At 40.5% G+C, this 20,703-nt stretch overlaps 1 protein-coding gene across 2 annotated transcripts in view; it reads left to right on the top strand.

The window, feature by feature from the left end:
• The window catches only part of LOC130402963 (E3 SUMO-protein ligase PIAS1-like), a 108,831-nt gene that overhangs the window by 62,786 nt on the left and 25,342 nt on the right, over positions 1-20,703 (top strand). The window contains exon 1 of one of the 2 annotated variants that reach the window (XM_056607050.1): positions 5,162-5,213. The exons of the other annotated variant lie outside the window; for it this stretch is intronic. Coding sequence (XP_056463025.1) covers positions 5,190-5,213 — 24 coding nt within the window. The 5' untranslated portion in view covers positions 5,162-5,189. Of the gene's footprint in view, positions 1-5,161; positions 5,214-20,703 lie in introns of those variants that run through there. 2 annotated transcript variants of the gene reach the window in all.

Genomic DNA, 20,703 nt, shown 5'->3' with positions numbered 1-20,703 from the left:
TTAAATATTATGTTTGAACAGCCAAATACATGGAAATGTATTCCCAGGAATATAAAGGCCACATAGGTGGGCTTGTATTATTATTATTATTATTATTATTATTATTATTATTATTATTATTATTATTATTATTATTATTATTATTATTATTATTATTATTATTATTATTATTATTATTATTATTATTTTATAACGAAGTTTTATCTTTACAATTAACAACTGATCATCGGTATATCATGATATGGGCCTACTGTTTTGCATGGAAGGCTTAATATTTGTCAGTCTGTTGATTTTGAGGATTTCAGCAATTGTATTCAAATCTAGCCCTGCTTGTTATTATAGGCCCTACGTCTAATATCAGTTGTTAACCACTTAATCAACAGACACGGAGTTTGACTTAATTTTGCAACACAAATCGTTTAGAAGCTATTAATATTTTAATGAAAGGAGCCAAGTCGTCGTTGGCGCCTCTCAGCCCAAGGCGAGGCAGCTAATTATTTTACAACGCTTGGAAAAACCGTGGGGCTCCACTATTAGCGTTGCGGCCTTCGGGCCATTCAAGGCAATTACTGTGGCACTGTGCAAATGAAACCAATGAATTGGTCGTTTCTCAGAAATGGGTATCACGGGGATTCTTTTTTGTGGAGATTGTTTAAATTTGGTCTGCACCAGATGAGATTGTCACGTGACCAGGTATGGTGTTGGTATAATAACGACACAAAAATGCATTCATTTTTTTGCAGAGGAACTCCAGAAACAGCTCGTGGAACAAGTTGAGTTGAGAAAAAAATTGGAGCGAGAATTTCAAAATTTAAAAGGTAGGCAAAAAGGGTGTTATACTCAAGGGTGATACTTTATTAGCAGAAGTGTGATACATTTGTGAAAGTGGCATGTCGCGCGCGCGCGTGGGTGTGTGTGTGTGTGTTCTCACGTATGTGCATCTGTATGACAAACTTATACCATGTTCAATCTAGAATGTAGTTTTGCATGCTCTTCAGATAACTTCCAGGACCAGATGAAGCGGGAGCTCTCCTATAGGGAAGAAATGGTCCAACAGCTGCAGATTGTTCGAGGTGGGTCTCAGTAAGTTTTATGCAGAATATAGAACTTGTTTTTTTTTCGTTATTCAGTATATGTTATTATGGCAAATTATCTTACAAATATAGTCCGAAGTCTAGTTATCAATATATTTGAAGAAGCCTAAGTATATGTGACAATTGCATATTCGAAGATAAGCATATATATATATATATATACATACATACATACATACATACATACATACATACATACATACATACATACATACATACATGCATGCATGCATGCATGCATGCATGCATGCATGCATACATACATACATACATACATACATACATACATACATACATACATACATACATACAAAATTGAAACCTTACTGTTCTGTTTGGGATGCGTATTTTCACTACTAAACCATTCTCTGGAAAATAGAATAGACAGCCCATTATGTCGCACTGTATCAGTTACATGCAGTCATCTACTAACACAACCCTTTAAAGGATTGGTTTAATGTTACAGCAACACAGTAGTAGTGATAGCCTACACATAATGGCAATCCACGTCAGACAAAGAAAAAGCTCCACCTTTTTTCCTTTTTATGGAATTGTATCGTAGGCTATTGATATCATCTTATATCAAACTTTTCTAAATGGCCTACATTGTGAAGCGAATTGGCCCAATAAAGAAAGACTACGACATAAACTGAAGGGTAATTTAATTCACTGCAAAAAGAGATGACCCATTTAAACCACATAATTATTGTCTTTCATAATTATGCAAGTGATACTTTTCCATTGGAAGTGTCCGAACCAAACAAATTCATCGAGCTGTTCAATGCACGTCCCAGTGGATGACAATTAAAATTGTTTGGTTCGAGAAAATTAATTATAGTTGAAATGCCACTCCAGCAGCTCACGTTGGTCCTCCTTCCCCGTTTCTCCCCTAAGATGCTGACCCTCCACCGCTGTACCGGAGCCTGCACCTCCAGCCCCCGTTAGCTGCCGCCCTGGCTGAGGGCACGCCGCGGTCGGCGCTCTTCAAGACGGCCAAGAGCAGAGGTCCACCTCAAGAGTTCATCTACGTTCGCCTCCCATCTGTAAGCCATGGATTACCCACCTACGGACATGCGATTAACTGGAGCACTTGAAGCGAAAACTCATCACGACCACCACAACCACCACCACCACAACCAACCCCAGACCACAAAATCTCAAACTATTTGGAAATCCGGATGATGTCATTTTGACAACATTCTGACATCCAGTCCAACAATGCATTGATGTTATGAGGCTGCAAAGCTTTCAAGAGGCCGATGCAAAGGAATCTCAACATCAGAGGGGTCTCCTGTTAAGATATTCTACAAATATAATAGACTATACAAATACATACAGTATATCTATAATGTGATGATGTGCAATGGATTGTACAATTGTGATATTAAGTTAAATATGTATATCATGATATAGCTTATGTTGTTTAACATATTGTTTCTTGTTTTACATATATTTGTTTTGTATTGATGTCTTTTAATTTTCTTTGTTGCTTAGATTATGTGGCCCATTGTATGTTGTTGACATTAAGCACTTTAAATGGAAACAAAATATGAATTTGACCACTGCTGTAACACTACACCAAATTATGTCATGATACTATCTTTTTAAATCTATATATATTATTTTGATAGAGCACTTATTCACACAATCAGCACCACTTCAGATCTAAGAAAAGACCAAAAGGAGGCGGTGTGTCGCTCAAACAATGCATTATTTCTCTGCAGTGTACAGTTTGTTTATACAGGTAAACTATATTGAGCCATTTATACACATGTGTGGTGGAAAAAAGCAAAGAAATAATGAAACAAAAAAAAAAAAAAAAAAATCCAAATCTCGCAGGTTTCAGGTTTCAGCGAAATGCTCCAATATAAAATAAATACCCCAATTATGTCTTGCTTTATGTTGTTTAAATAAAATAAGTGATTCACCAACATTCAAATTCACATTCATTGATGTAGCCTATGATGCTCCTAAACACTGATCACCCTGCCATCACTATCAATAGCATTGATATAATTTAAGTTTTGGAAAGGATCACAAAGGCTACGTGTGATCCTTTTTCTTTAAACTGCCATTTCATGTATCCCCTTGGCTTTATTTAAACCATTAAACTTGTGTATAATTATGATTATTATGATTATTGTTATTCCTAGGCCTATTTATTTTTTGACACTTATGAAAACAACCCTGGGAGAAGTGATTACCAATGCGATACTGGTGTCTCTGATCATCTATCCACGACGAATTTGGGGTTACTCCAGTCCATGTGGGGCCTATGTATCCATGTTGTTGTTATTAAAAATTGGTTGCCACTGACTGTTTAGAGTCGACTGTCTTTTCTATTTTGTAGTAGAAGCCTGACACCTAGCGGTCTTTAGTAGAACACAGGTTACCCCTTATTAGATATGAAGAATGCCTTAACAGGATTCTATAAGACAACTGCATTAGTGCATGACAAGTCAAGTGGACTTATAATGTTTGACATTGAGTCAGGGCCCGACCTGACCTCATGGTGAAACCTAATTCATCTAAAGGGACGACTAATAGGTATTGATCACACGTTCGCTCTGATGGCTCCTTTTCCCCAGACACTTGTGAGACAGATATTCACATAATGACAGTGAAGTGATACATTCCCATTTATATTTCTCGCTGGAAATGAACCGCCTTTTTGGCATTAGGATGGAGAATTTGTTAAACATTGGGTTCGTGCGAAAATGTTTTTTTTATTTATTTTTATTTTAACATCAGAGAAAAGGGAGGGTAAGCATTGGTACTTCTTTCCAAGGAATCAACCTTCTAATACTCAAGCTGCAATGGCGTGTATGTGCCTATGCTGTCCTCGCACGTTCTTTTAGGGAAATACTTTCAGGCCTTTCTAAAGGAGAATAAACGTGAGCTTAAACTTTCGTTTAATTGACATCGGCTACAAACACAATTTGCACAAGCCAAACGAATCGATGTCTGCTACCAAAAAGATGACCGATCTTTGTATTAACATGTTTGTGATGTATTATTTTTGCATGTTTTTAAAATGATACAGCGTTTTGCTTCCTATGCTTTGTTAACAGATAATAAACATACAGGCATGTTTTTGCTGTTGTTCTTCCGCTATGGTTTGTGTCTTGATTCAGCACTTGATCGTTACAGCTGCAGCTGACTTTTAATTCAACATTAAGGCACCTGTTGTAGTTCTCTCTGCTATAGACTCTGGATGTATGCGTTAAAATCGGGATTTAGATGAACGTGGTTATCTCGTGCAAAAAATAAATAAATAACATGCTGCATTGATAATCGATTTGTGAAAACACTCCAGATAATTGATAATTGTAACAAGCATTGGGATTTTTGCAATTTACTCAGCATACTGAGTGAGAAGTCAACAAGGATATTGATAGTTGGAAAGAATGGTTTAAATCAGTTCATATATCAAACGTCAAGCTGTTCTATCTTCATTGTAATTAAGAATTGCATGGAACATATTCCTAATTGTGAAAACAATCTGGATGACTTGATCATTAATCGTTGTTGGTAATTGATTGTTTTTTTTTATCCATTCACTGTTCCTTTATTAATTTATTCATGCATAAATTGCCATTTTCTTTATTTTGTAGCCTATTTAATTTCCCTCCCTCCCTGCGTTTCAGGGGCGCAAGGTGAGTTTGTTGTGATATGCTGCCATCTACTGGTTCTTGGCCTGAAATGCAATAACCTGAGCTCTGAGCCTCTAAAACAGTTTTTCTCAAGGTATTTGAACGAAAATATGTTAGGTAGTAAACTAATTTACCCTGATTACATTTTTATTATAATTTGAATTTTAAAATAGACAACTTATAGGCAAGAGTGACAATGAATCATCAGTCAACTGTTCAAAATAATGTAAGTAAAAAATGTATGACGTTGAACCACAAAAAAATATTTTAAAAAGGCTTTAGCCTCACAATACAATTCTTTAATTGGTCCATGCACAATACAGATTGGCTGAAAAAACATTCCCTCTGTTGCCATTTGCGCGTCCGCGGCATGGCCACGGAGGGTTCTGCGCGTCCCAGTCATGTGACCAACTTCTATCACGCTTGCGCAAAGAAATACAAGATGGCGGAGAGTGCGGAACTGAAGGTAAGGCGCAGCTTGAAATCATTATAAATTTAATCGGTTGTCAGGCGTTTGCAGGCGAAGTCCTATTTGGACTCCACGACTAAAGCTTACGATAATTTGGATTTTGTTAAGTGTTTCATTTAAATTGTAAGAACATGGGAAACATTTTTGAATCTCCAGAAGCCAAAGCCCAGCCAGCATGTTTTTGTTGATATTGAGAGACAAGCTGGTTTGTCGTAACTGTGTTTACTGTCTGGACGCTACATGCTTTAAACGTTATAATGACTTCATCTTCTTCGTATGCGAAACAGACCTATTGCTTTCATTCATGGTTATGCCGGAAGCTTACTGTCCATTGAGTTATATTTAAGATTTCAGTCACAGAGATGAGATTTCGGTGAGCGCCGTCAGATGACAACTGGGTCGATGTCAGTTTTCATCTGATTACTGGCTGTTTTTGGCTTCAACAAAACCTCGTATTCATTCATTAAGTGCCATACAATTGGAAGCTTCAGCAAAGTTTGTTGACAAAGTTTATTAACGGAGTAAATTATGATTCAAACTGTTAGCCGAATGGTGTAGGTTGGTATTTTAGGTATTTTATTTGCTATAAAATCAGACCTTTGTTTTTTTATTTATATTACATGCTTCATAAAAATAAACTTTGTTTAAACTGGGCATTGTTTTATCACTTTGCTTGATAAAATATAAACAACTAAGCAATGTTTGTAACGTTGTCACAATAGTGTTATTAGTTTAATATTGCAATCAAGATTTGTATGTGTTAAAATGTTCAGATAAATTCCTCTGCAAAGTGTTGTTAAAGTTTGTGCATTTAAATGAGTCAGGAGTCAGGAGTGAATTCATCTATCCTACAGATTGGATTTGTTTCAGACAACACTATCATTAATCCATTACTTCCATTTTAGGCTACTTCATTTGACTAAATTGTAGCAAGGTTATTGCAGTAATTGAGCAGACATTTGTCTGCAAATACATTCCCAGTAGTTATTGGGTCTATAACAGAAACACGTTTCAAATGAATGAGGCGGAGTCGAGCTCAATGCATCTACTCTTTTTCTGAGCTATACCCTGATGTACATTTTTTGTTGCAGAAGGTTGTGTGCCCACCTTCTTGGTGTGTTGATCGTTCTTCTAGCCACCTGAAGAAAATGTCTCTTCTCATCTGGAGGTCAGAACCTCCTTATGCCTCATTCTATGCCAGAACAATTTAAGGGCAATAGCTTTACATCTGTTCTATGAACAAAGTAATCTTACAATTATTTTGATTTCTAGCTAGAGATGTCTACCAATATTTGTGAGACAACAATGACATACTCTCTCAAGGCAATGTCTTCCTAGTGCGGTAGGTGTTCAACAATCAGAAAGCAAACATGTCTTAAAGTGATTGTGCATGTGTATTCATAGTATTACTGCTGTATTGCCCCAACAAAGTGACCATGGTGGGTCCATCCCCGGGACTCAGAGTATGTCAGAAGTGCTCCCTCTCTCACCTGCACAGCTGCTGCTCCAGCAACAACCTGGCAGTACAAATAAATGTCTGTGTGCCGGTGGCTTATAGGTGGAGACAGTCTATTTGTAGAGCCTGCGGCTAGGTTAATCCCTAATGATACAGGGCCGTCGCTGTGCTCCCCTACATCCTCTCTCAGCACCTGCCTATTTCTTTCTTCGTCAAAGTCGTTACCAGCAGTGGGCCGGCGATGAGTTCTGAAAGTTCCTGACGTCTGCTGAGCTGAAATCACTAAAGCAGTTGATGACTGTTTTCATCTTTGCTCTGTATTTTAAATTGTGTGTGTGTCTGTATGTTCACTTTAAACACAAGCTGGTGTTTTTAGCGTTGTTTAGTGGTGTTGCATGAGATTTGGATGTTAGCAGCATTGCTTTTTAGACTGAAGTAAGAAGTATATGGAGCACACATTGCCAAGTTTTGTAAAATAACACTTTCTCTGACACACGTAAATGCACTGCATCAATTCACCACTGATATCCACAACCGGCCACAGTTCAGTTTTCAACTCTTGACTTTAGATTGTATGCTGCTAGCATGTCATGTATCCAACCTATATCTATATGTAACGTATGGTCTCCGGAGGCCCCAGTGCCGTCAGCCTGGGCTACAGGACTAATGTCCAATAATATAATCCCTGCTCAGTGTCTCCGGAGAAGGGAAACCTGTGGGACCACCGTGGCTTATTACGGCACCCATCGGCTAAACACACTTTAATTATCTTCTCCATAGGCCACTTTGGTGGGGCAAACGGCGGGCTGGATCCCTGTGCTTGTGTCGTATATGGCTGGCGTATTTATGGCTATTTAGTTTTGTAATTTTAATTCATGGTTTGCTGGATTCTCGGTGTGGCTTAACAGTGAAAATAAACATCATGTCTCTTTTCAATTGAAATGTACATGATCTACTGGCAGTTAGTCATATTTTTGTGTGGTTGGTGGAAGGAATATAAGCTTTAGCATTAGCACATCACACATACTGAATAATTAAGCAGCGAAGGATGTAGCCAGAATAGATTATATGTTGGAAGACATCAAATGTGAGGTATATTTATAATCCAGGTATATTTATACCTGCTCTGTGTAACTCTTTCAATGCACCCAGCCAGCACTTATGTTATGGTGTTATATATATTTTCAATGCTGAATAATCGATAAAGAATACAATATCTCATATACCCGCAACTCAATTAGGCAGAAGAGATTTTCTATGTAAATTTGGTCTGTGAAGAAAAAAGAAAATGATATTTTCCACAAAAGTGTTGGCTGCTGCGGAAAGAGTTACATAGTACAGTTCTGGCAAATATACATGACAAAATACCTCAAAAGGTAAACTGGGAAACCCAACTGGCTTTGGACTTTGGTTTGGATGACTTTAATTCAAATATTTGGATGAAAACCCAGGACCCACGAAACATTTAAAATATCGAGAGGAGGCTGTGAGTATGGTGGGGTTTGTTTGTGTTTGTGGGTCCTTTTGTCAAGTTGGAGTTATGGTCAGCTCTTAACTGGCCTTTATTAGCCGTTCTATACCGTCCTGCATGTTGGAAATAGAATTCAAACATTTGCTGCTGTGATGATGGTCTCAGTATACAGGTCATCACACCGGTATGTGTCGAGAAAAAAAAAGCTGTTTGTGAGTGAAAAAGAGGCCAATGATGGTCATTGTGTAGTTCATTCCCTTTAGAAGTAAGGTGTTCATCATTGGTTAAACCCTGGTTCCAGCAAGAAGATGAAAGTTTCACTTTTGGTTCCTGTGAGTTATTCTCAGTTGTGGGCATCCATCCACACAGCGCTCATTACCCCACCACTAGCTGCTTGTGAACCCCCGCTATCTTGGCTCCACATCACACAGATCTTTTTGGAAATCAAAATGAATCAGTTAAAAATGCAAAGCATTTCCTGTTGACTCTCTCCTGAGGCATGCTGGGTTTGGACTAGGTATGCCCGAGGCGTACAGGTAACGTCTTTTGAGGAATCATTCATCTGGGTTGACTCGGTTATATCTGGCAATCGAGTATTGTTTTAAGGTTAAAGCGGGGATTTTTTAGTGTTCTTGGTGTTTTTTTATTTGGTTTTCTTTTGGCTGTTATTTGTTTATCTGATGTATGTGAAATAGAGTTTCCTGTTCAGTCCCATAAAGTTTCCTGAAGGCTGATACCTGATGGCGGCCAGGACAGTGTGCACTGGCCTAATTCGTCCTGTAATGTAAAAACCTGGCCATCCTTTAACTGTGTACTTCCATGAGATCCGTATGCAGATGTACAGCAAGAGACATAGTTATAGAGTAACCGATCGCAATCAGCGACTGGGTGGGGGAGAGAAGGACAGTGAGTAAACTGGACAGAGAGAGAGAGAGAGAGAGAGAGAGAGAGAGAGAGAGAGAGAGAGAGAGAGAGAGAGAGAGAGAGAGAGAGAGAGAGAGAGAGAGAGAGAGAGAGAGAGAGAGAGAGAGAGAGAGAGAGAGAGAGAGAGAGGAGAGAGAGAGAGAGATGAATGGTTAATGTAGGGCTGGCAGTGTTTGTGAAAGCGAACAGGCAAATAGAAAGCCTAGAGAGACAGTGAGTGAGAGACAGAACGAGAGAGGTGTGAGGCTGGGGTACAGCAGTGCCCCAGAGTTGGATGGTTAAGAGGATGGGGGATGGTAAAAGAGTGGAGATGGGGAGGGAAGGGGGAAGACTGGCTCAAAGAATAGCCGGAGTAGAAGCTTTTATGCAATGTCCAGGTAGTGCACAGTGCAACCCCCCCCCCATCACACACAGACACAGAGTGACACAGAGAGAGAGACACACACACACACACACACACACACACACACACACACACACACACACACACACACACACACACACACACACACACACACACACACACACACACACACACACACTCACAACCAGTATTAGCAGGCAGCTCTTCTGCAGAGCCTTTGACTGCAGTACACTATACTATATAAATATTTATTTATATTTTTGTCTTATTGGACATTTAGTTCACATTAGGGGTGCAAATGTGTTCTTGAGTAAACATATTGTTAGCAAATGATTAGCCATTACAAATATTCTAATAGAAAAACATTTTGTGGTACATTTTCCGACATCTTGCATACACATTATATACTGTGTTGTCACACATTATATAAGTGTGACAATGTGGATTTTGTAAAATGATTTTAGAATGAGTCCAAAGAGCCGCTCAAGAATACAGGATGCGCTAAATGATGAAATCATCGCATCACAGGTGGGCACACCTCGTTGACATCAGGCTAAAATAATTTCTGTCCCAATTAACTGTTATTAAAACACTAAGGGCTTTGCATGCGGCGCCATTTCTTTGCCGCCTTACACTCTGACAGCAGGAAGACATTATGGAGGCCCAGGACATCTGTGTACCATATTATTGGACCACATTATTAATGTAGCATGCACATTGGGCTCTACACTTTTACTTGCCATTGTGTTGTATCCATATGAAGCCCACTCATACCTGCAGGGGGCTTTTCACTTCAGAACAAGAAGATAACGGCTCCTTTTAAAGTTTCAACTTTATATGTTGGAGCCACTTTATTACCAACTAACAAATGGAAAAATATAGCGATGCACCGATTCTTGTACTGTTCATCGTCTCTGCCGATATTTCCCTTGTTCATTGCCATCAGCCTACCAGCAAATACAATGATATTCATAAATGGCAGGGAACATTGATTATTGGTTGTGTCACATCAACAAGTTGTTATTTTCAGTATTGGTTTTAGTACCTATTTAGGCCTACGGTAAATGTGATTCTGTCCCTTTATTAATGAACCTGTCCAGAACATGTAAACCAACACACCAGCAACCTCCTTGGAGAGCCAGCGAGTTAAAACTCCTTTACACCAGACCACGTACTAGTATACGTACTAATTATAGGTGCCATTACAGTGATTCATGCATCAAGGTCCAAAACAAATGATCACTGTTACTTGAGAATGGCAAAGAGAATAGTCTTGCCCCACATAATAACGCCCACAACCACAACACGGCGGCCACTTACTGTATACAATAACATCTGCGTTGATGCGCTATAGCAAGCCTAAAAATGGACACTTTGCTTCCATTTTTTCCAGTTACATACAAGACAAATTACCATTTAATTACCAATTAGTTGGATGTATATCGGCCATTTCTTGAGACACTGGCATAAGAAACGTGCTGCTTTTCGTCTCCCATGAAAGGCACATTGGGAATGGGACACGACAGGGTACCCAGCTGGAAGTCGGTGGGATAGATGTGTTGTGCATTGTGGTCCTGTTTCTCCAGTCCTTCTATGGCATCCCACTTGGTGTGTGATTTTTCCTCCCTAACAACAGCGTTTGTTTGTGGTGCATTTGGAAAGACTGGTTTTCTCTCGCCTCTTTTTGTATTTCTTCCATATAGTGTTTCTCGTCTGCTCTTTTTGGCCCTTTCCTTTGGCACATGTGCCCCCTTTTGTGTGTGCAGGCCCCCGTGTGAAGTGTTCCTCCTCAGGATCAAATTGTATCTGTGTGCGTGCGTGTCTGTTACTGTGTGTGCAAGAGGGTGCATGTTTAAATGTGTGTTTGTGTGTGTTTTGGGGTGAGGTTGAATGTGCACGTGTGTGTGTTTCTTTTGTCAATCTGCCGGTCTGCTAGAGATACAGTCGTTAGCTACTTAACTTAAAAACAAATTGATTTTTTGATTAAAATGTCAGATGGAACGGCATAAACATCCAATGCATCTTATAGGGACAGTCCAAAAAGTGCTAGCAGCAAAATTTTAAGCTGCAATTTGCAAACTCAGTTCATGGTTTGAACTTCCCCTGTGAAACAGTGTTCTGTACTAAACTAATTTGGATACAAACCCGTGAGTGATCTTGAGCATGTAAATGAGTAAAGACCTAGGAAACTAGTGAAGACTAATACCCGTGAAAATCGTAACCAGTTTGCTTGATGGAAACCAGTGAAAATCGAAATCAGTTAATCAGTAAAGCCGACCTAAAGTTTAAACCAGGGAAAATCGGAACCAGACCTGGATATAAACCAGTAAAGCTGTAAACCAGAAGTGACTTGGGCTCCAGCCTGTCTTGTTATATCAAGCACACTGCCACGCCCCTCGCCTCCTCTCATTACAGCACTTCAGAAAACATCAAAGATTGCAGCTCTAAGGTGTGTGTGTGTGTGTGTGTGTGTGTGTGTGTGTGTGTGTGTGTGTGTGTGTGTGTGTGTGTGTGTGTGTGTGTGTGTGTGTGTGTGTGTGTGTGTGTGTGTGTGTGTGTGTGTGTGTTTTGGATGTTTGTGGGGAGCTGGGGGAACATTTGGTTTTTTAACTTCAAAATCGAGCTCTTCGCTGCTCTCTCTCTCTCTCTTTACAACTCTTGAATCTTACCTACATGAGCTTTAGCTATCCCATTTCTCGTAGTAACAGTATCATGTTTTATCTACGTGTCCCCTAATCATGGGTTGAGAGTGGGACCGGCTGACCCGTCATTGAAAGCAAGAGTGTTAACAACACGAAAGACAAGCTGATAACTGTCAATATCTACCACAACAATAATAATATATCTGTAGTAGGGCCCGACCGATTCATCGGCCTGCCGATTTAATCGGCCGATTATAGCCTTTTTGAAAATAATCGACATCTGCCAAAAAGACGCCGATTACAACCGATTTTTTATTTTTATTTTTTAGAAATGTTATTGCGCTTAGTATCCTGCAGATTAGCTAGGGCTGTCAACGAATATTCGAAGTTCAAATATTTGTTCGAAATGTATCCAAAAACGCGAATTCAAACGTGAAAATTAATATTTGAATGTGAAAAAACACTCCCGCGGTACAAGCGCCTCTATCTGCTTTGTGAATGAGCCTCTGTCTGTTCGCGATGTCCCTCATAATATCCAAATTTGAAAAAACACTCCCGCGGTACAAGTGTAACAGACTAGTATTGTGAAGAGCGAATGTATTTTATCCCCTCGGGGTTTCCGTACTTGGATATAGGTATTCCAGCTCGGCTATGCCATTCAATAAGCATCCGAAGTAGAGCTCAGGGAGCTAGTAGTCTGGCTGGTGAAAGCTGCTATAACGCAATGTTCTCGGCAAAGTCCGAGACAATTTTATTTTCATGAATCCGAACGGTGCGTAGTGCTGGCCCTTTCGCTGGCATGGTGGAAGACGTAGGCGACATGCATTTTTTTCTTTATCGATTTTAATAGGCCTTCTCGATAAATGGTAAGCAAAGCAAGGAACGTTACCACTAGCATACTTTGTAACATTCAGAAGCGGGCGTCTTCTTCAGATTACTATAGTTTGCGCGCTTGCAGGTGTGGTGGTGAAATGCAAGCGATACAAAGTTGTGGCTTTTCATGATTAGGCCTCCCCGTTACTGGGCTGTTTATAGGATATATATATATATCCCACTAATTTGAACCATGGTTTTGTCGCATTATTGACATATTGACGGCAACTGCGTAAAATAGGCAACCAGATATTCGAATAGTTCGAATTCGTGATTTTTTTCCAAACGAACATTCGAATGTCATTTTTGAGCAATTTTGACAGCCCTAGATTGCGCTCCTACTCGCCTAGCTAACTAACAACTTCAGCTGGAGTAAAAAAGAGGAGATTGACTTTTACCGTACAACATGAAAGCACGCTCGCTCAGGCAGCTGCGCGCTCACCTCACCAATGTACACAAGGCGCATTGTTTGAGCATGTTGTGCCTGTTTTTCTTTAGGTCCTAGGCCATGTTAATTTGTTATACTGTAGACTCTAAGGGTGAGACCATACTGCTCAGCACACACGTGTTAGTCACTGCTCACGAGCGCAGCACATTGGGAGTTAGTTATTTATTTTACATTTTAAATTACACTAACTTTTGACTGTAAATGTATTCTAAAACACTCAAAGGTTCTGCATTCAATTCACATATTCGTCAAAAGTGTCGGGCCGATTAAATCGTAATCGTAATTTTTCTCTGAAAATAATCGGCATTGGCATCGGCACTCAAAAATCAATATCGGTCGGGCCCTAATCTGTAGTTAAAAAAATAAATAAATTGCAAATTGTAACCTTATGCAATTTACATATTAGTGCGTGAGTCTCAGTTATATGCTGTCCCATACTGTCATATCCCTCCTGTAAATAGCATGCAATTCAGTTCTTATTGGTTTCGGACATACCAAAAAAGGCTGAGCTAATGTCAATCAAGACCGGGACAAATGATGGCTGCAGGTGTACTAACGGCTATCAAACAGGGTACATTCCTTGGCTTTTAGTTATTGTGTTTGACCAGGTTCCTGGTCAGCTTTAAATTTCACGTTACAACTATTTCAGGGAGCATTGTCTGCATCAATGTCTGTATAATGGAAGTATATCTGTCTCATCCGATTTTGAAAATAAAAAGCCAATTATAAGCACTGATTATTTATGCATTGAAATAACGTATCTGAATTTTTCAGAGTTAAAACCTTTAAAAAAAAAAACTTTAAAAAATAAAAATACACAATATTCAGATGTAAAATTCAACTTAATATTTCAAACGTCCCCAAATTTCAACATGCCAAGTTCAGCTGCAAAATTCAATGAATGAAATTCAGTGTTAACATCCGAGGACCAAAGGAAGAGCAATCGATCCTAGGTGCTAGACCGCTGTCGAGCAGGGAGAGCGAGCGGCAATAAGAGCGTCATTCGTTGGATACCCGACTCTGGTGAGGGAAGGCATGTGCTAAGCAGGTTTTAGCCATGTCCAACGAAACCGGCTGAGATGATGCCTTGATGGGTCCTTCGTTATGCCACCACAGAGGCATATCCACCGTTTTGCCTCAGCAACTCAAGGTTCTATTTCCCGGTGTCACAGTCATTGCTGTTGGACATATGATATCTGCACCTTCTCTGCACATGCCATACCGCATCATAGTCAGGGATCCAACGAGGGACGCTCTTTGCTTGACTAGATCTAGCATCTACGATCAATTGCTCTTCCTTTGGTCCCCGGATGTTAAAAATGAATTTCATCTTTCATGCATAGAATTTTGCAGCTGAATTTGGAATGTTGAATTTGGGGATGTTGAGAATATAGGAAGTAAAATTGTATACATTGAAGTTTGCATCTTTACAGCAAAAAAATCTGATACGTTATTTCAATGCATAAATATTCAGTGATTAAAATTCAATGGCTTTTTATTTCGAAGTCCGATGAGACAGATATACTTCAATATGTCTGCGTCCAGTTTGTAAAAGTGTAAAGCAACTACATTGCGACCGCTTTCGGCTCTCCATTGCCCTTACTGTTAGACACCACTTGAATGACTCCCACCCACCGGTTGCGCTCTCAGCCTTTTAGGTACCGAAATTTGAAAACGATTGATTTTGGTACCCAACTCGAGACAGAAGTCAAATTGCATTGGTGAAAAAAATACATATTTTGTTATTATTGGGTCATTAACAGCAATCCACGGCTGCTTAAGCTTTAGCCTTTCAAACCTTCCAGAGCTTTGAATTAGTAGCTAAGCTCTTTTAAGTGTTTTGACTCATTAGCAAACAGATTAACAAAGAGGGGCATTTTATGTGATTTGAGGTCCCAGCGTCAATCAACATCCTACTCATTTACTCCTAACTAGAATGGCAGGATTGCAGTTGGCGGAGGCTTTGCGATATACACCTTTATACACCACAATTAAAAACATACATAGACATTATTCTTATCTACTGTGGATTGAAAAATGTGCCGATTTCAATTTGCCCATTTTTATCAAACATGCCCAAATTCCTGGTATAAATGAACACAACGTGATTTCTTAAGACAGTGAAAGGTGCTGCTAAGGATAATTTCCTCAAAGCAAATCAAAATCTTTTTTTTAAGTACTTCCTTTTGTTGGAGCACAGCCCTAAAGGCAGCTTTGTGATTATTTCAGTACTCAGTACTACTGGTTTTAATTTCCCCCCTGAAAATTCTCACTATGAATAACATGGATTCATTGTTGACTGAGACATAACAATAATTTCATTGGTCACTTCTCAGACGAGTGTGTCCTTCCTTCCTCCCTCATAGCCCCATATTCTCCCCCACAGTGCCAGCACACACTCAGCTCCTCCCTTCTACTGTGTTTTCCTTGGCGCTGTGGAGAATTTCATTTATTTTAGTCTCAGAGCTCTCTCTCTCTCTCTCTCTCTCTCTCTCTCTCTCTCTCTCTCTCTCTCTCTCTCTCTCTCTCTCTCTCTCTCTCTCTCTCTCTCTCTCTCTCTCTCTCTCTCTCTCTCTCTCTGTGTGTGTGTCTCCCCCCCATCCATTGTCCCATTCTCTTATCTCCCCTTCTCTTCCTCCCCTTTTACTTCATTTCCAAATGCTTGCACAGTATGCTTTGACTAGAGACAAATGTCTCTAGTCAATAACACACAAAATCCATTCATTTGTGATTTTGAAACACACCAATGATTTATAGTTCTCTCTGGATTTTTGCCAATGTAATGACCTGTGCTAGGCTGGTGGCTATCCTCGTTTAGGTTCCAACAGGGGACATATTATGAAAACAACACTTTTCCTGGGATTTGGAAAGTACCCCGACTACACTAAACGAGCGAGTCTGTTTCGGTGCCCTCTCCTACGTAGGAAGGGGGCACAGTTGAATATTACCTCCCACTTCAAGATTTTGTGGACGAGGAGCTCCGGCGGGGGAAATTCGGCGGCAGCCCTGTAGCTAAGCTCCGGGAGTACAATCCCTTTCTCTGCCGGACTGCCGCCGAAGCTTTGGCGGCAGTCCGGAGGAGGAGACATGGAGGAGAAGGGGATTGTACTCCCGGAGCTGTCTGGCCACCGTCAAAGCCGCCTGGCCGCCGCTGAAGCTTCGGCGGCAGTCTGGCAGCTCCGGCGGTGCACTCCGGGAGCTGAACTGCGGCCGAAGCTTTCCGGCAGCTGGGAGCTCGGCGGCAAATCCGTCAGCTCAGCTCCTGGAGTACAATCCCTTTCTCCTCCATGTCGCGGTTCATGGACTTCAGGGAGTCAAGGCCAAAGTTCCTTTCCCCCAATTCCTCTCAACCATATTCTACTGGTGGCACTGGGGGCACTAACTTTTTATTTGGTAGCACCCTAACAAATTTGTTTGCACCCATTTTATTTTTTTCATCTCACCTGAAATCAAATGTAAAATGTTTTTATTGCATAGTTGTTGTTTTTTACAACCATTCCCTCGACATATTTTTCAAACTAACCATCTATTTGCTCTTCTCTTTCTATAACAAAAAATCTCTACCTAAAAATAATGACAATTTATTTCCTACTGTCAGACAGAATAGCGTATATATAGCATACAGCCGCTCTATAACTTCCAGTAGTGATCCTTACCATCCCTCGTATTATGCACAGAACAAGACCTAAAATCAAACCTCTGACGAGGGTTGTCCTTCCAACTACTGCCCAATGCGTATGCGACCTAGGAAAAATTACCCTCAAGAAATCGCACAATTGCGATTTCCAGTGTCCAGTGAACCAAGAAATGTGGTTCCATGAAGACGGGGGGTTTTACCCCCTCGGTTTTACGTAGGCAAGACATTGAAATTGCCGGCATGCCAAGCAGCGGCCGAACCAGCTTGGCAGTGTAAAGATGATTATTGTCGAGGTATGTTCAGCTTGTGGTTATTTTGGATGGCAATGAGATGCGAATAATGACCGGGGTGGAACCCCATAAAGATGGCAATAGCAGTAGTGGCCAACAATGCATCCACATGGACATTTCGGTGGAAAAAAGCTCACTCTGCCACCTCATAAACGGTCTCCCCGAATACGCTAAACCTGGCCAACCCTTGGGTCCAAAGACAAACTATGATAGTCGCCTGCTGGACCAAGTGCTCAGGGTAACTCCAATTTTCCCCATAGCCCAACCGCCCCCGCTGTGTTGGCTTCAGAGGGCTTGAGACCCCAAAACCTCACAGATTTTTCCACTGAAAAGCATGATTGAAAAGAGCTTGACACCCGATGAGGATGACTCCCCCAGCGCGGGAGCATGAAGAGCACCATCCTCCAGGACCTCTGTGTCAAGTCTCCTGACACAGGAGAAGAAGCCCTGCTGGTGATCACAGCTCTGGACCCATGCTTCAAAAGCCCCCCTCAACTTCGCAGAAAGAGGGCTTATTTTCTCAAAGATCATGGAGAAAGCCGTGGATCACCTCAAACCATAAAATCCACAGGTAATTTAAATCATCTATCTTATCCTTCGAAATAATGGTCCATAACTGCAAAATGCAATAGAAGACTATAATCCGATAAAACAATATGTGTTAGTGTTCGCACTTCAGAATCACTAGTGTACCGTCAGTTCAGAATGCTAAATGTATTTTTATATAAATAAGTTCAAGTAAATGTTGGCCCAGCCTCAAAATACACTTTCACTTGGATTTGTTTGTCGCTGTTTTTGTTTTGTTTTTAACCATAAAGGGTCTGATTTATTTAAATGTTTGTTGCTAATCCATAATAAGCCCCTTGATGAAAGCTACAAATCACCTGCAGTGATGGCCAACTTCAAAAATCCCTGATTTTGAACGATGAATGATATGATACGGTGCTTTAGTGTGTTTTGATAATTTCTCTTCTTATTTAAAGCATAGCCTTTATCTTCAAACTGATTTGGTTTTGAGTGTTGACTAGCGACCACATGAAAAAGAGCAAATGGCTCAAAGCTGGCACTCCTGAATAGCCCTGTTTGAGAGAGGGCAAGCATTCACAAAACGGCAATCTGAAGCGATGTGCTTGAATACCAAAATAACAAAACAGTTAGGGGGATCCTGCCATATTAAGTTTCTGTGTTTCATTGTCAGCTTTGTTTTCAGTTTTGTGTGTCTTAGATGTAGTGTCTTTTAAAAAAATTACATTGTTGCCCTACTCTTTTTCAGATCTATGAGAAAGGTAAAGGTGCTAAGATTAGTGAGAGAGGACCGCTTGTCCACCTCCTGCTATTAAGGGATGAAAACAACAACTCTCCTCTAGCCAAGAAATCCGCACTTGAGGACCTCTCCAGCATTTTTTTCAAGCAGTTGAGCCAGTGCAGGCAACAAGGGAAGGGAAGGGAAGTGAAGCCCTACAGGATACTGCCTTCCATTCCCCTCACCAGCACTTCACTTGAATTTTGGAAAGTAAATGCACATGCATACCCTTGCTCTCCCCGCTAGCCATGTTCTGTCTGCTATATCTGCAACATCGGTGCCCGGCCAAAGTTTATTTTTGACATCTAGAGATAAAGTGACCACACAAAGGTCCCTGTTAAAACCTAAGATACAGATTTATTAAAGGTGGAATTTGTTCATCAATATATAACTTTGGTCATTCATTGTATTACAAGGAAACTAGAATTGATTGAAGTTGCTCTTGGATTGTTCGATTTGATTTGTTATTCTAGTAGTGGTTCTCTGTAGCCTTAACTTTCTTGTGAGGTGGAACCTTTTTAAATTATATTTAAACTTGCACTTTAACTTTCATCAGTCCACTGCCTCAGGGATTGGCAAAATATATTTGCTGTAATATTTGTTTCATGGCTTTGATAAAAATGTCAGTCAATCATACTCTGTGGTTTACTTACCAAACTGTAAGCCCTATACCATGGTATTTAGTGAATGAGTTAATGAAACAGTCCCATCCCAAATTAATTGGTAATTCCCAGGAAAGTCCACTTCGTTATCGGCTGTTTGGCTCTCTTTCTAGTGATCAAGGCAAAATCTGAAAATTGGCCAGATATTATTTTCAAACTGAGGTTATTCTGGCGAAAAGGTAACATGTCATTTCCGGGAAATGAAAGGTGTGAATGGTAGCATTACGCCTAACAGCCGTGACCGCACAGGAGGTTCTCTGTGGCTGTCAGAAATGAGGTGTGGACTCTGCTTGGAGGCAGTTGATAGTCCCTCTCTCATCATGGGATAGCACATTCAGCTTTCCAGCTCCTATACAGAGCAGCAGGCTCCTGGTCTATAGGAAATACAACAGGGTTGTAGTTTAGAGCGGGAGAATATAGGAAAGGCATACTGTGGCTAAGGTCAGCTTATCCCACCACACTCCTTTTTCATTCCTCTCAGTTTGTATCTTTGCCTCATGTTGACCTGTAAAGTGCCTTCAGGTGCTTTGATAAGCGCTATAGGAATCGTATATTATCATTATTATAATTATTATGTCCCAATGAGGTAATTTGTCTGTACTGTCCGTGTTTTGTGTGGATATTAATCTTGTGTCAGGGTCTGTGTGTTAGTTTCTCTGTCTCGTCAGAGGGTAGGTCCTCTTTCTCCAGATTCTACTGTTATCTTGCTGTAGATTTTTCCTCTTTTTTTTCTCCTCCTCTGTCTACAGAAATGTATCCCATCTGTAGTGTGGTGGATGGCTGCTCCTTTGTGTTTGCTTGCATTCATGGGCGTAGAAGATGCAGTCTTTCTGTGTGTGTGTGTGTGTGTGTGTGTGTGTGTGTGTGTGTGTGTGTGTGTGTGTGTGTGTGTGTGTGTGTGTGTGTGTGTGTGTGTGTGTGTGTGTGTGTGTGTGTGTGTGTGTGTGTGTGTGTGTGCGTGCGTGCGTGCGTGTGTTTAGGTGTGTGTGTGTTTAGGTGTGTGACTTTGGGAATGTGCTTTCATGTGAGCCAGTGTTTGTGTGTATATGCAAATTGTGTGTGCGTGTGTGCGTGCGAGAGAAGGAGGGCGGCCCCTATCATTATTGTGCTTTTCCTTCTTTTCGTTTCCATCCCAACCCCCACCTCCACCTCATCCATATTTCATAGAACCGGCCATTTCTGTCGCCAGCAGGTGTATTTCTCGGTCAGATATATATAGAACCATAATATCATGGTGTTTTTCCTTCTCCTTCTACCTGCTCCATCCACCACATGCATTGGAGCCAGAAGAATGTTAAACGATCCCAATCATACCATAATTACATCCTGAAGGTCCTCAAATCTCCCGTCCTGTCAGTCTGTGCTATTTGGTTTCCATCTCATCAGTGAGAGTGATGTATGGGTATCTGTGGTCGTG

Source organism: Gadus chalcogrammus, chromosome 14 (genome assembly GCF_026213295.1).
Source record: "Gadus chalcogrammus isolate NIFS_2021 chromosome 14, NIFS_Gcha_1.0, whole genome shotgun sequence".
NCBI classification, from domain to species: Eukaryota; Metazoa; Chordata; class Actinopteri; order Gadiformes; family Gadidae; genus Gadus; species Gadus chalcogrammus.
This window is presented reverse-complemented; position numbering and strand designations above follow the sequence as displayed.